Source organism: Panicum virgatum, chromosome 5K, assembly GCF_016808335.1.
Source record: "Panicum virgatum strain AP13 chromosome 5K, P.virgatum_v5, whole genome shotgun sequence".
Classification (NCBI taxonomy): domain Eukaryota; kingdom Viridiplantae; phylum Streptophyta; class Magnoliopsida; order Poales; family Poaceae; genus Panicum; species Panicum virgatum.
The window spans coordinates 53,220,316-53,236,803 of NC_053140.1; the positions used below are offsets into that span (position 1 = coordinate 53,220,316).

General features: G+C 50.3%; 1 protein-coding gene across 1 annotated transcript; it reads right to left on the reverse strand.

The window, feature by feature from the left end:
• Positions 1 to 392: 392 nt before the first annotated feature.
• On the reverse strand, positions 393 to 1,439 carry LOC120710241. Its single transcript, XM_039995889.1, has one exon. It carries the CDS (start codon positions 1,437 to 1,439, stop codon positions 393 to 395), a length of 1,047 nt encoding a protein of 348 aa, XP_039851823.1.
• Between the last annotated feature and the right edge of the window lie 15,049 nt (positions 1,440 to 16,488).

A 16,488-nucleotide genomic window follows, 5' to 3' on the forward strand; every position in this document is an offset into this window, starting at 1 on the left:
TTTTCTTTTTAGATAGATGCGAAAGGATATTTGTCTATCCCAAAAATGCAAGCTAGTACTCCCTCCGTTCCAAATTATAAGACATTCTGGAGAGTCAAAGTTTTTTATGTTTGATCAAATTTATATAATAGAATAATAATATTTATTATATAAACTAAGTATCATTAAATTTTTTATTAGTTATATTTTCATAGTACATCAATTTGAGATCATAAATCTTTATATTTCTCTCTATAATCTTGATCAAACTTGATATTGTTTTGACTCTCCAAAATTCTTGGAATGTCTTATAATTTGGAACGGAGGGAGTACTTATTATACTGTTACTCCTCTAGATACATGTATAATGAAATTGCATCACCAGTTTATTGACAGCTGAAACAATGAAGCAATCAGTTGTGTTCAGCCCCGTAACTATCAAAACTATTTTGCTCCCCGGCGCCCTCGGCCTCGCCTTGTTGGAGCTCGACGGCCCTGTCCACCGCGGCCGCGAGCCTACGAAGCCGCCGAAAATACAAGGCTATGAGCACCGCAAACACAACGGCGCACACCACGTCGATCGCCCCGCAGATCATCAGGACCTTGCCGAGCACGCCGGTGGAACTGTCGCCGTCGTCCTGCACGTCTTCGTCATCTCCTCCTCCTGCTGCGGCTGCAGGGAGCTTAACCCAGTAGCTGTACCGGTGCCGGCTCCCGTCGGTCACCTCCCTGGCGCCCGCCGTCAGCGTGTAGTGCGCACACACGCCGCCGTGGTCGTCGGCCGCGGCGGCGGCGCCCTTCACGTAGAGCGCGGCGTTGCACGAGACGTTGCTCGCGCACCGCGCCATGCACTGCCGCAGCGTCACGTTGGCCAGCGGCGGCGGCGGCGTGGTCCGGAGCACCGTGGTGACGGCCCTCAAGTGGACCATACACACCTCGCCGCCGCCGGTCCCGTAGCAGGGGGCGCGCGCCGGCCTGTCGGCGTACGCGGCGAACTCCTTGCATTCCCCGGCGGCTGAGCACACGTCGCCGACGCCGCAGGAGAGCGGGAGCTCGCAGAGGCCGAGCGCCTTGTACGAGAACCTGAACCTCCGGTGGCGGCCGTCGTAGTAGTACATCTCCAGGTTGCCGTCGCCGCCGAGCGCCAAGAAACTAAGAGGCGGCTTCTTAGCCGGCGGTGAGACCTGCGCCACCATGACTCCCCGCGCGTCGAGCATCTTGAGCCCCGACCCGTCGAGCCTTGCTGATGCCATCGTCCGGTTTGCTGCCACGGAGAGCTCCCAGTAGGTGTAGCTCGTATACCCGACGTGGAAGTAGGCGGCGATCTTGTCGTCGTCGAGCTCCAAGGAGTAGAATGGCGAGGACATCGCGTTAGCCATGGACGAGACGAAGTACGCCGGCAGTCTGCGGTGCTGGCCGCGCAGGAATTTATCCGTTGGATCGTCGGAGCTTTGCCACATCGTGCGGTTCTGGGCGTCGACGAGTACGAGATTGCCGGTCTCGCCATCCAAGTGCAGAGCCTGCGTGCAGACGTGTCATTGTTAGAGGTTTCAGAAGAAAACAAGTACTAGACCTTAACTTTCAGTTTTGCATGTTTCATCCGTAATACATCTGCTTAATGTTTATCCCACTATATCATGAACACTACCATTTTTCTGCTATGCCCACAAGAATATGTATATCCCACTTTAATCCATGGGCCTCTTGTGTGTGTGTGGCGACGCGCGTTTGCTCTGGTCTGTATGCACCCAACTTTATTCCAACAGTAGTATACTTAGTTAAAGAAAGATCCAACGTCTTGATCCTCCTGCCACCACTGATGTAATGTTTGATATATACGGTAAAGTATTTGCAAAAAAAAAGAAGTTCAAGATATTGAACACTGACTGTGGACATCGCAATTGCCATATTCTGTTTTTAAAGAGAATTTAACATCGAATTAGCGAGATCTTTTAAGGATAAAAGAATGTTGATCCCATTTTAACACTAGTGTTTTCTCTCCTTTATTTTTTGCCAATACATTATTTTTCCATATAAAAGGAGTTTATCTCATTTTAATACTAGCGCGTGGTAAAAATGGGAGTACTAGTCTATTATAATAACATTAAATGGCCGCAAGGTTTTTTTTTTGGTTGCATGTACGTGTTAATTCCTCATCCTCAATCTCCTCGTCTCAATTACTCAATATGCTCATTAACCCCATCCAGCTGCAATAAGATGAGGGCTCACAGAATTTAAAAATTATTTGGATAAAATAGGCTCAATGCTAGTACAAGGAATAAATTTGTGATATGCAGTTTTTTAATCTTAAAAATGTTAAAGTAAAGTTCAACCCTAGTGGCTTTGGCAGGACTAGAGGAGTGGCCTTGTTTGCATAGCAAATTAAAGCTGGTGTGAGATTACATAATTAAATTTCATATAGAAAACAAAGGGAAACAATCCAAACATACAATTATTAGCCATCACTTGTTTGCTCAATTATAAAAAAATGTTACTACAGCTTGGGATGAATTAATTCCTAAGTGGATAACTTGGAGAATATTTAGTTCCAGTCCAACTTCTCTCTTTTCGTTGAATAAAATATATTGACACATTTCCCGCGTTTCTATGAAACACACCATAAACCTTCTAAGTTACACATACGCTTATTTCACCTCATAAAACTAGTTTCACTATTGTAACGGTTTTTTTAAATCATTCACACCCTTCCCGCGCTTTTATAAAACACATGCAAAAATAATTCACGTCCTTCCCGCGCTTTTACGAAACACATGCATAAAACCTTTTAGACGGTATATTTGCTAATTCTGCATTGTGGAACAACATGCTTCAGAATTTTCCTTTTGTTCCCTTCTCAATAGTCTAGGAATTTGTTATTAGGTCCATTGGGTGTTCATATTGCTTTGGCAATTCCAAATCCGTGTTTCAAAAGGATCGCCCGATTGCAATGCCCCGTGGTTCAGCAGAACCTCTAGATGGCAATTCTAAACAAAAAACCGTGGATGTAGACGCCTAAAACCCAGAGACCCGATGATCCTAACACTGTTCCATTGCCTACTCTATCAAGATCCACGAAACAGAATTGAGAGAGAGAGAGAGAGACGCGGCCGCCGCCGCCGGACCTCCAGCGCCGCCGCCGCTTTGATCTCCCAGCCCCAGCCTCCTCTGCCTCATCCAGTCACAGATCGACGAACTCCTCCACCTGCTCTATCCTTGCATCCCACCTGCAGCTCCTCTGGTTGCACGTGTGAGGAGATCAGGGAGGACTTCACCGTTGCTACTACAAGCTCCGTCCGCCGGTCACCCCCGCCATCAGCCACTACCCAACCTTCACCATCGCATCCCACAGGTTCAGCCTCGCCGCGCGTGATCAGTCGAGGCCCTCCACTCCACTGCATCTCCTCGGCTTGGCTTCCTCCGCCTCCATGTGAGCAGGGGGTCGTCCGTCGCGCGGGCCGTCGCCTGCAGCCGCCTGCAGCGGCAGCCGGCGAGTCTCGGGATGCTGCGTTGTCGACCATTGCTGCTCCTTCCCAGCTGATGCTGCTTTGATGGAGATGGCCGACCCGCCGCCGCCCATCGCTCCAGCCCCCACGCTCCTCCGTACCCCCAGCAACGCTCTCGAGATTGACTCCGACGACGAGGATGTTGATGAAGTGCTGATGGTGGATCCACCTCCTCCACTCACTAGGCCAGCCCAGGATGCGGGCTCAGCTCCGGCGACCTCCCCTGCTCCATCCTCTCCTATACCGCCACCGCCGCCGCCCCTCCCAACTCTGCCGGCGCAACCTCCCCAGTTGGCGGCACCCACGCTTTTTCGTCAGCTCTTCCCAAACCTCTTCGTCTCGTCGGGGGAGCCTGCGCCTTCCAAGAACCAGGAGAGCTGCTTCAACCTGGACACACCTCCCGCACCGCCTAATGCTAAGAATGATCCAATTGCGCAGAGGCAGGCACATCGCGTGCAGCCAATCCCGGTGCTACGACAGTCAGAGAGCAATCGGGGGCGCAGAACGCAATCAAGACATCTCATGTCACCCAGTCCACGACGTCGACGAGACCGCTACTCAAAACTGTGTGGAGAAGGGAAACGCAGTTCCGGACATGCTTGTCGACATCTCGTCCGCAATACCAGCAGTACATCTCGCCGGGACTTCGTGCCTTCCGTGACAAAACCAATGGACGCTGCTTCATCTGCCTCGCCTACGACCATCGCGCCGCAACCTGCCATGAACCTGTTCGTTGCTTCAACTGCTTCCACTCCGGCCACCGGGCCCGTGATTGTGGCCGCGAAGCTACCGCCCGTCATTTCTCACACTTATCAGACGCAACACCGAGAACCCAAGAACCTCCACCGGTTTCTCCACTATCAGAGATAATCAAGTCCAAGGAGTTATTGAGTCTACAAGCTTTCTTTGAAGCGCAAGTTGCCACTCTCCGTGATGAAATACAACAGATTGTTGCTAGTGCCACCTTGCCTCTCCATGCTCGATTGTCTGAACTACAGAACAAAATCCATGATTGGTTGAAGAACACCGAGAACTACCTTGACCGTGAACTCCAACCTGAGCATCGTGAGATTCATGGCACTTGTGCAGCTTTTCGAGAGAATGAACGATTCTCGCGAGAGCACGATGTGGTCGGCATCAGCCAAGGGGCGTCTGGCCTTCTGCCTCCGGTGCCGGTTCATCAGGTGTTCAACAGACTGCTACAAGACATGCCATCGGCTGAAACAAACTTCTCTTCAAGCCCCGTCTCTCACCAAGACGTGGAGGACGCGCTTCAGAGGATTGAGATGGTTACCAATATCTATGCCAAGGGCGGCGTGGCTGCAACCATTGAGCAGGACGACACTAGCAGGCTGATGCCACATTCCACTAAAGATCTAATGGACAACAACACACTGCATGTCGTGGCGACTAGTGATGCAGTGCTCACTAGTTTGGAGTCTAAACATGACGAGCCAACTGACACCAACATGCCAACATCGACCGTCCACACTGCTGAAAATTCAGTCACAATTGTTTCAACTGATGGCAACTTCGAGTGCAGCCTGACCACGTCGGGGACTGCAAGCCTCGTCGCCACTCCACCTCTTCCGGTGGTGCAGCCACCTTCTCTACCAAGGACACCAACACCAATTAACATGCTGCTCCAGAATGCTGACAACAACAACAATCAATTGGATGGTGTGGCGGCAGCACCTGCTGACGAGTTGGCAAGCCATCATGATGCTTTGGGTGTGGCTAGCCTCTTCACCACCCCGCCACAGCCAGTGCTGCAGCCCCCAGCACCACAGAGAGCTCTAGCACCAACACCAGCTCCTCGCCAATGCCGGCGACGCACTTTCGACATGTCATCAGTACGGCGTAGTGCACGTCTCTCCACCAGACATCCGATGACTCAAATGCAGCAAGCGCAACGTAACTTTGTCGCAAGCTTGAACTTTATAATGACGAGCCTGAGCCAATTGAAGCCGCACTCCATGAGTTTATTGGCATGTTCAATGGCCCCCTACCACTAGATGTGAGTGATGCTCTGAATGAGATGTTCAACCTCAACAATGATGGGGCAGAAACGATCGACAATGCCCTAATCGGTATGGTTGGACCGTTGGAGAAGGCATTGATGAATTACTAGAGGTGGTGGCACATGAAGCTGTTTGAGTCAAGCGGCCACAGACAGAGATATTTGAGTTGTGGAGTTTGAGGTAGCTGAGTGCTGGAGTGGTGTTTTCTTGCTTTGAGTATTTGAGTGATGCGTCATGTGGTTGTCGAGTTGCTTGATGCAGAGTTGTTTTATCTCTCTATTGTTGTACTGTCCAATCTAGACTTTTATCTTCTTATTTAATATAATCGGCAGCTCTTCTGCCTGGTTCGTTTCAAAAAAAAATCCACGAAACAAATCCTAATCTCCTCGTCGCAGAACGCTGAACCGTGGCGAGATCATGCAAGAACAAAGCATTGAGCAAACAATGGAGAAGAGGATCGGAGACGGTGCCTCATCACCTTCACGCCTAGTCCCGCCGTGCCGGTCAGCCACCCGACGTTCCCGCCGCCGTCCGTCAGCCGCAGCTGGCCGTCCTCCGTGAGCTCGAGCCGGCACAGGGCGCGCGCCATGAAATCCTCGAGATGGTCGGAGGCCCAGACCTTGACACCGCCCAGGAGGAGGACCAGCGAGCACCTGCACGCGCCAGCGCCCGTGCGGGCGGCCTCCGCGCTCACGGCCACGACGAAGCCAGGCTGCTGCTTTGTAACACCCGAGTGTTAAACTTGGGATTTAATTAGCTAATTAGTGACTTAAGACGTTCCGTTACAAATATAGTCGGAAATGGATCCAGGCTTAGTTTTCAAATTCTGGAGCCATAGAAAACCAGAACTTACGGATTGGGACCCGGAACTTTCGGAAATATCCGGATACTCCGGCATTTCATCCGGAAACTCCAGATTTACCCGGATACTCCGGATATTCTTCCGGATAGTCCGGACCTGAAGTGCTATATCACGAGTTTTGGGTCTGGTGACTGTTTCGAAACGTTATAAACCGTTATTCACTCTCCTCACTCTCCTCTCTCACTCTCTCCCGTGCTCTCTCTCACCCCAAACCCTAGAGACCAAAAACCCTCCCTCTACTCTTGATCCAAGGCCCAAGGGAGCTTCAATTGGGTGGTGGATCCCCTCTCCCGCGTACTTCTTCCCTGGGCGGCTTGGGTTCAAGCTCTTGGTGCAAGGAAGAGCTCACCTCAAGGTAAATAAGCTAGGGTTTGGCAAGTCCCTTGTTCTAGGGGGTTTAAATCGATTTCCTCCGGTCAATCATCTTCTTATGAATCCCTCTACTAGGGTCTAGAAGGGTTTTGATTTTTGTAGGTTAGTTTTGCTAGAAATCAGAGTTTCAGTTTTGGGGGCGAAAACTGTGTGAAACCCGGAAACTCTGGGTATTAATCCGGATACTCCAGAAAATCCGGATATTCCGGTTTTTGCAGGGTTATGAACGTCGGGTTGTTCGGTTAGCAGTATTTGTGATCGGTTAAGGTTTATTTCAAAGTTTCAAATTATATTGCATACATTCTCATATCATATGCATACGTATAGATGTCGCCGCTGAAGGAATCGTGTACGAGGTGGTTGCGGAGCCACAGGAGCCGCAGGGGCAAGCCCCGCAGCAGGAGGATCGTGGAAAGTCGGCCCAAGGCCCAACTCACCCCAGTGTTGAGCAGCAGACGCAAGGCAAGCCCCAGAGCACAACCTATTAATTTAAATTATGACATCTATATATATATATCTATTATTTGTGCATTACGTATAGAAATTGGTTGAAACCCTAGTTGCATGATCTCTAAGTTTCCATGAGTTTATACTAGCATGATAGGACGATAGTAATGCTATGCTTAGGAGTTCTCGGTAAAAGTCGAGTGACTTCTTGTCACTCGCGAGATATAGGATATGTAGAAGTCAAGTAATTTCCGGTTACTCGCGAGACATAGGTTATGTCTACTTATATTACAGTACTTGAGTATTGAAATGGATATGGAGATGTGAGACCGGGCGGGGATGATGTATAGGTATGGCCGCAGGACAGGGTTTCTGGGTGCCTTAGCCCCGTCTGAGTCGATTAAGGACCGGTCGTTGTCGGCAGTGCTGATCGGGGATTGAATTGTACTAACCGCATGCCGGGAGTAGGAGGTAGTCGAAACCGGTAAGCCGAGTACTGCCTTGCTTCGAAAGTACAGAACTTCTACCCACCCCTTAGGGCGAGTCGAGTGGCCGTGGAGAATCGGGATGCATATGTTTACTTTTGGTGGTCTCTCGTAGGGCTCGGCTGACTATATGCAGGTGGGGCGGTTCTGTTGTTCGAGGCAGGGAGGGGAATGGTTGGCATGTATAGTCCGACGGGGCAAATGCGTGCCGTGTTGGGTAGGTCTACCTTGCAAGGTTAAATCGGATCGATTCGCCGTGTCTCGCGGTTATGAGGGCCTTGATCTCTTTGCTGCATCGTAACAAAATGTTAGAATGTGAGTTATGTATATTTATATAAAATATTGAGTACATTGAATTATTTTGCTTGCACCACAATGATTGCTATAGTGGGTCTATGCAAATATTAGATGAGAGTTCATTTATATAGAACCTGGAGCTAAAATAATGAAAGTAAGGAAACTACTTTAGTCGCTCTTTCTGCAAAAATAACCACCAGCCAAAAGCCTTACATGTCTAGTTATGTGGGCTAAGTTATACCCACTGGTTGGGTAAGCCTTGCTGAGTATTAGCATACTCAGGGTTTGTTGCCACAATTATTATTTCAGGACACCCGGACGTCGATTTCTACCCCTGCTGCGTTAAATTTATCCGCAGAGATGCAGAGGGGTGGGAAGTGGTGGAGAGAGACTCTTAGGTTGAGGACTTTTCGGGTCATACGCTTGAGGGCTGAGTGTGTGGCCTTTCTGTTTTGCGCAGACCGGTCTGACCGGTCTTGATAGTTCAGAACTGGTGAAAGCTAGAGTAGTTGTAGGATCTTTTGATTTCGAACTTCAGACCATCTATTGTAAAGCATTGTAAATTATTGTAAATCTACTTGAGCTCGGTTTGTAAAACTTATTGTTTTTGATTTCTTTGAGTTTATATTTTCTAGTAATATGCCGTGCTTGTACCATCTGCGCCCACCTTCGAGTAGTTGTAGGTTGAGAAAGGATCGCCAAATTAAGCCGTTAATCTAATGTGCCCGATGTGTTCAAATGATGGCCATTACGCTTAATTAGAGTTTTAATTTGGCGGTTCCGTCACAGCTGGTATCAGAGCCGAAACACACTGGGGGTGGTACGAGCATGACTAATTTTGAGGTTTTTACGACTTAAAAATGAATTTCAACTTAAGACAAAGGTTATTTAGTAGCGTGGGCGGGGGTTAATTGTAATAGCCCTATATAGTTATTGTTAAAGTCACAGCTAGATTATTTTGATGGAGATGAGAGGTCACCGTAGGACGTTCATGCATTGTGCATCATGTCATTCATTGATTTAAAAAGATTCTTGCATTTTGAGGGTGGGGACGAATTGAAACACCACGAGTGTATCCGGAGACTCCGCACATAGGTCTGGATAGTCCGGGTGGGGGTATCCGGATATTCCGGGTGAGAATCCAGATAGTCCGGATTTAGTTGCAAAAAGAATTCTGGCTTTTGATTTAATTTATGCTTTCTGCATTCTTCTAGGGTTGATTGTTTTGTAATAAAAAAAAATTTGGGACTGACCCAACCATGGCTGAATGCAGAATGGGCGAACCACCGAACCCTCCTGATTTGGCCCAAGCCATTGCGGCCATGCTCATCGGACGCGATGAGCAGACGACACTCCTCCGGGAGATTATGGCGCAGGGCAGGGCACAGCGGCACGAACATCATCCCCAGCCCCCAGCTCCTGGATATCCGGAGTTTCTGGCTACGCAGCCACCACTCTTCCATAAGGCGGATGAACCATTGGAGGCGGACAGCTGGCTTCGGACTATTGAGTCCAAGTTCACTGAAGCGTCCCCTCATAAGAGAAGACTTAAATGTGATACAAAGCACCAGTCCCAGGAGGCTGATGCCACATTTATTACATCAGATGGTTCAAAACCGTACAAACCTTGGTGGACACTCGATACAGATGATAATAATAATTAACCAAGCTACGACATAACACCAGACCGCAAACCACATGGGGTCCACCACGGGCTCAGAGTACTGCGACAGCGGAGGCATCTCGACAGGGCCGGTTCCACAGACAAGGTTGGGTGTAGAACGATAACCCTACTCGGCGTCGTCTGGAACGAAGTCTGGGTCTTCTTCTGTAAAAAGTAAGAGTGGGGTGAGTACAGACGTACTCAGCAAGTCCAACCACACCCACGGAGGGGGGGGGGGTTACAACAGAGTAATATGCATAGGTAAATCAAGGATAGGGTTACGGTTTAATTTGCAGCAAAAACGATATTTTATGCAGGGGTTTATTTTAAAGAAAACCTTTTTAGAAATCAGTTTTTTTTTACCGTAACACAGAGTTCAGGTTTTAAAACTGCTACCGGACTCCCCGTCCGTCGTAGCACACGGCACAACTGCCGGACACAATTCCAAAACAACTCACACCAGCCCATCCCAAAGAAACACTAGTTATGTGACCACACCGTAACTCGCCCAATACCGTGGGCACGGACTATTCGAATAGATTCTTAACTCTGCAGAGGTGTGCAACTTTACCCACAAGTAGGATACCACAACTCGAACACCGTTGTGTCGGTGTAGATCCCAACATAGCCATTACCCACAATAGCTAAGCCTGACTAGCCATCACGGGATGCACCAAGGGGTCATTAACCGTTCACTTAGGTATAACCGGGCATAAGTCACTCGGGGCTTATCCCTTTTCCTTAGTCACCCGTTGCTCTCAGCTCTCCTGATGGCTATCACACCAACTAGTGGGATTTATGCTACGCCGTTGCCCATTCAACGGTCGAGTGGTTTGCACGATAGTGGAGTTAGGTGAGATGACACACCAACTCGGTCCTTAGACACGACAAGATGGATATCTCCCTTCTTTGCCCTGCCACACAGGCATAAGCACACCAATTGGCAATTCACACAGAAATGCCGTCCATCCCGTCCATACTCATCTTTCGAAAATCCACATTTTATCCCTTCCCACACGCACACATTTTCTTTATCAAATAAATTATATTATGAGTGAAGTCCTAAGCGTTCTAATATCGATTAACGTCCAAGCAAAATCAGACATTAATCTAGGTGGTCAATGAATGGTCATCACAAATCAAGGGGTGGCTATCCAACCGTGTTTTCATGCAAGTAAAACATATGCAACTTTATAAAACAGGCCATTGGGTTGTGTTTATAAAAACTAGGACAGAAACATGCATCAAAGGATGGGATTGAACTTGCCGTCTTCGTAGCCTTCGGGGAAGTCCTGTCCTTCGGGCTCGGGGTCGTGGAACTGGTCCTCGTTCTCCTGCTCACAGTACTGCTCGTTGACGGGCTCTCCTTCGTTCACTCCGCAGTCTACAGCACACATAACAAGCATCCAATCAAAACAAGACCTATCATTGAGCTCGAATCGGAATCACATAAAATATAGAGATAGAAGTGGCATTTTTGAGTGTCTCCCTAATGGCATGGCCAAGATTTGGTTATGAGTGGCATGGTAAAAGTTTTGGGTTAATCAGAGTTCGTTTGGTACATAAAATGATAGGTTTTATAAAGGTTCGTGGGTTGGTTAAGGGGCCAGGGACCTGGTTGTGAATAATCTTGAGTAGACAGGGGTCTGCTTGTAATTTTTGGAAGCTTTTGGGTTATTCTGGAGAAATCAGGGGTCTATTTGAAATTAAGTTTATACTGGAAGAGGGTTTATTTGCAAATATATTAGGGGCGGGGGTGTTTCTGCAAAAGGGCTAAAAGGGTGGAGGGTTTCTTTTAAAAATAAAGGAAAGGGGAGGGGCTTTTGGGCTAAATGCCCTTTCCTTCCCCTTCCTCCATCCCGCAGAACAGGGAGGCGCTCCCAGGGCGCCGGTGGCGGCCTTCGCCGGCGGCCCAGGTCATGGCGGCGGCCCGGGTCAGGGGAAAAGGAGAAGGGAGCCCCGAGGGCTATAATGCCTACCTCGGTTCAGGCTGTGGTGGAGTGGGAAGGTCTGGCCACGCGGACCGGCGGCGACGGGCGAAAAGGGGTGTGGCGGCGGCGCTGTGTAGCTTGGGAGAGGGCTGGAGGCGGCGGTGTTGCTTGTGGGAGGCGGGGAGCTTCGCGGGGACCCCTTTTATAGAGCAAGCGAGGCGGTGGAGGGTGGCGTGCGCCGGTGGCAGCTCGGCGGGCGGCGCGGGGCGCCTTAATGGCGTCTGCGTCGCGACGCGGCGGCGCGGACGGCGAGACCGGGGTGAAGCGACGGCTCGGCAGCGGCACGGGCAGGCGAGCACGTGGAGGGCCCCAAGGGCGCTGTGCTTGTCGCGGGGAGGCGGCACTGTGCGGCCGGCGACGAGGGCGGTTGCTGCGCGCGCGGGCGGCGCTGAGCGGAGCGGCGACCGCGTGCGCGTAGCAGCGGCTTGTGCGGCGAGCGGCGCGGCACGCGAGCTTTGGGGAGGGCGCGTGTGGGGTCGGCCGGGCGCGGGCGCGGCGAGCGTGTCCAGGCGGCCGCGACGCGGCGCGGGGAGCCCGTGCGCGCGCACGGGCGGCGGCGTGGCAAGGCTGCGTGGGCCGTTGTCGAGGTGGCTCGGTGCGCCGCGGCGCGGTGCGTGCGTGCGCTAGCGCAGGTGCGCACGCGGGGGTGTGCGTGGGAAGCGGTGTGTGAGCGCGAGGAGGGGGGTGGTGCGCGAGCGGGCGGCCGTGTCGTGGCGGCGTCGCGGGCAGGGGCGGTGCGCGGGCTGGGAGCGTGCGCGGGCGTCCGGTGGCAGGCCGAGCGGGGCAGGGGTGGCGCGGCGTGTGGGGCAGCGGCCGGGAGCGGGGTCCAGGGGGCGTGCGGCCGTGCTCGGGGAAGGACGGGCGCGTGCGGGCAGGAGGGCCGGGGCTGGGAGACGGGCGGCACGGCTGGGCGCGCGACAGGGGAGGGAGGAAGGAGAGAAAGAAGGGAGGAAGGGTGGGAAAGAAAGAAAAAGGTAAAGAAAAGGTGAAGGGAAAAAGGAAAAGAAAATAGGAAAAAGAAATGAAGAAAAAAAATGGGGAAAAGGGAGAGAGAGAGAAAGGAAAAAGGAGGGGGGGCGGTGTGCGCCAGCGGTGACCGCGGCCGCGGTCGGCCACGCGTGGCGCGCGGGCCGCGGAAGGTGGGGCACGCAGTCGGAGGGGGGGAGAGGGGAAAAAGGAGAAGGGGAAAAAGAGGGAGCGGGATTCGCGGCGGCCGGTCACGACGCGTCGCGTTGGATGGGAAAGAGATGGGACGTGGATTGAACTCGGGTGTCGGGTTGTTCGGGAGAGGTTCTGGGAATTAGGGTTCAGGGTTTGAGTCGAGCTCAACGACAAAAACAACTTTATCGCATGATTTATTTTGGTGAGTTTTCGGGATGTTACAAACCTACCCCACTTAAAATGAATCTCGTCCTCGAGATTCGGCTGATTTCTAAACAGGTGGGGAAACTCCTTCTTTAGAGCGTCTTCACGTTCCCAGGTTGCTACCTCCACTCCATGTCTGCTCCACTGAACTCTGCAAATCCGTACTTCGGAGTTTCTGGTTCTCCTAGTGACAGTGTCTAGAATCTTGACCGGAACTTCCTGATATCGTAAGTCTGGCTGTAGATCTATCGTTTCTACTGGCACATGTTCTGCCTCGGGTACCCTCAAACATCTTCTAAGCTGCGAGACGTGGAATACTGGATGTATATCGGACATTTCTTCTGGTAGATCCAAACAGTATGCTACTGCTCCGACTTTCTTCAAAACTCGGTATGGCCCAATGTAACGAGGGGCCAATTTTCCTTGTACCTGAAATCTTCGGGTTCCTCGAATGGGTGATACCTTGAGATACACAAAATCCCCTGGACTGAAACTTATTTCCCATCTTTTCTTGTTGGCGTAGCTTTTCTGTCGGGACTGGGCTGCTTTCAGCTTTTCTCTAATCTCGGCAACCCTTTCTTCTGCTTCCTTTATGAGGGCGGGCCCGACTAGAGCACGTTCTCCAACTTCTGACCACATCAGAGGGGTTCTGCATTTCCTTCCGTAGAGAGCCTCGAACGGCGACATACCCGTTGTTGTATGAGAACTCGGCATAGGGTAAACTCTGCTCCCAATCTTTGCCATAAGTGAGGACACATGCTCTCAACATATCTTCCATAATCTGGTTTACCCTTTCTGTCTGACCATCAGTCTGGGGGTGATAAGCGGAGCTAAAGTCTAGCTTGGTGCCCATGGCTTTATGCAAACTTTTCCAAAATCTAGAGGTGAACTGGGTCCCTCTATCTGATACAATTCGGCTGGGTACACCATGCAACTTCACTATATTTTCCACGTAAAGCTTGGCTAGCTTCTCTCCGCCGTAGTTGGTCCGCACGGGTATGAAGTGAGCTGATTTAGTGAGTCGGTCCATTATTACCCATATGGAATCGTGTCCTTTCTGGGTTCTGGGCAAGCCTACTACAAAATCCATCCCTATTTCATCCCATTTCCAAACCGGAATGGGTAGGGGCTGCAACAATCCTGCCGGCTTTTGGTGTTCAGCTTTGATCCTCTGGCAAGTATCGCAATGGGCGACGAATCGTGCAATATCTGCCTTCATCCCATTCCACCAATATTTCCGTTTTAAATCCATATACATTTTGGTGGATCCTGGGTGAATAGAGTAGGCTGAGTTGTGGGCTTCATCCATGATTATTTGTCTGAAATCTCCTTTCTGGGGCACACAGATTCTATCTTTATACCATAGCGTTCCTTTATTATCCACTCTAAAGTCTGGTGCCTTATTTTCTCCGGTCTGCCTCCGGATTTCCATCAGTCCCTTGTCCGATCTTTGGGCTCTCCTGATTCTTTCTTCTAGAGTGGATTGGACGTTCAGCACTTGGCTGGAGCCTCGAGGGACAATGTGCATATTTAATCGTGCCATATCCTCCCGTAAATGGTCATCCTTGGGCCCGTAGGATTTCCGACTAAGGGCGTCGGCCACTACGTTTGCCTTTCCCGGGTGGTAATGAATTTCCAAATTGTAATCTTTGACCAATTCCAACCATCTTCTCTGTCTCAAGTTCAAGTCTGGCTGGGTGAAGATATACTTCAGACTTTTATGGTCGGTAAAGATTTCGCACTTATTTCCAATCAAATAATGCCTCCAAATCTTAAGTGCGTGCACTACGGCTGCAAGTTCCAAGTCATGGGTCGGGTAGTTTTGCTCATGAGTCCTGAGCTGACGGGAAGCATATGCAACAACTTTCCCATCTTGCATTAATACACAACCCAATCCTTGTCGGGACGCATCACAATAGATGACAAAATCCCGATGAATATTCGGCTGGGTTAGCACTGGGGCTGTCGTCAATCTTCGCTTCAACTCCTGGAAGCTTCTTTCACACGACTCCGTCCAGGTGAACTTCTTCTCTTTCTTGAGCAGCTCTGTCATGGGCCGGGCTATCTTAGAAAATCCCTCAATGAATCTCCGATAATACCCAGCTAATCCGAGAAAACTTCTGATCTCACTGACATTAGTTGGTTGCTGCCAGTTGGAGACTGCTTCGACCTTCTCGGGATCTACTGCTACTCCTTTCGCGGTCAAGATATGGCCAAGGAAAGCTACTTTCTCCAGCCAGAACTCACACTTGCTGAATTTTGGCGTATAGCCTATGCATTCTCAGCTACTCCAGAACTACCCTCAGGTGTTGCTCGTGCTCCTGAATACTCTTCGAGTAAATAAGTATGTCGTCAATGAAGACTACGACAAACTTATCTAGCTCGTCCATAAACACTTTGTTCATGAGGTTCATGAAATAGGCAGGTGCATTTGTCAGTCCAAAAGACATCACCGTAAACTCAAACTGCCCATACCGGGTGACAAAAGCTGTCTTCGGGATGTCGCTCTCCCTGATTTTGAGCTGAAAATAGCCGGACCTCAGGTCAATCTTGGAAAAGTACCTAGCTCCTTTTAATTGGTCAAAAAGATCATCGATCCTGGGAAGGGGGTACTTATTTTTGATAGTGACTTCGTTCAGTGCTCGGTAGTCTACACATAATCTCATACTTCCGTCCTTCTTTTTGACAAATAGAACCGGGGCTCCCCAAGGCGACGAACTTGGCCTGATGAAGCCAATCCGTTGCAACCCCTCTAGTTGTTTCTTTAACTCCGCCAACTCGGAGGCTGCCATCCTATAAGGTCTCTTGGCTATGGAGGCGGTTCCAGGAACAAGATCAATGACAAATTCTACGTCCCTATCTGGTGGCATACCGGGAAGTTCTTCCGGGAAGACATCTGGATACTCGTTCACTACTGGGACTTCTTCCAAGGACTTGGCTTCCATGCTGAATACCATCGGGTTCGCTCCACTTTCCCGGGTGTGACAGGTCACTCGGACTCCCTCTAGGTTTGTTAGGTGGACTACCTTGTCCGTACAACCTATGAGGCCATTGTGTTTGCTCAGCCAATCCATTCCAAGGATCACATCTATCCCTTCTGACTTAAGTACTACTAGATCTGCTAGAAACTCTACCCCACTTAAATTAATCCTCACCCGTAGACAACCCAGTTGACACCTGATGTCTCCTCCGGGCGTCCGGGTCAATAGGGGTGTCTTCAGTAGTACTGTAGGTATTTTATGTTTCTCCACAAAACTCGAGGATATAAATGAGTGTGATGCTCCAGAATCAAATAGTACTGTTGCAAGAGTTGAGCTGACTAGGTACTCACCGAGTACTACGCCCTGAGCTCCTTGAGCTTCCTGCGCGTCGATGTGGTTGACACGGCCTCGTCCGAAAGACTGCTGGGATTGCCTCTGTTGATTGTTGTTGTTGTTGCCGTTGCCACGGAGGGGCACTCGGTTGGCACCCGTCAGAACTGGGTTGGGTCCGTTCACAGTGTT

Excerpts from the sequence above, each read along its gene's own strand:
- LOC120710241 (XM_039995889.1), bottom strand. The coding sequence starts at position 1,439 with ATGTGGCAAAGCTCCGACGATCCAACGGATAAATTCCTGCGCGGCCAG.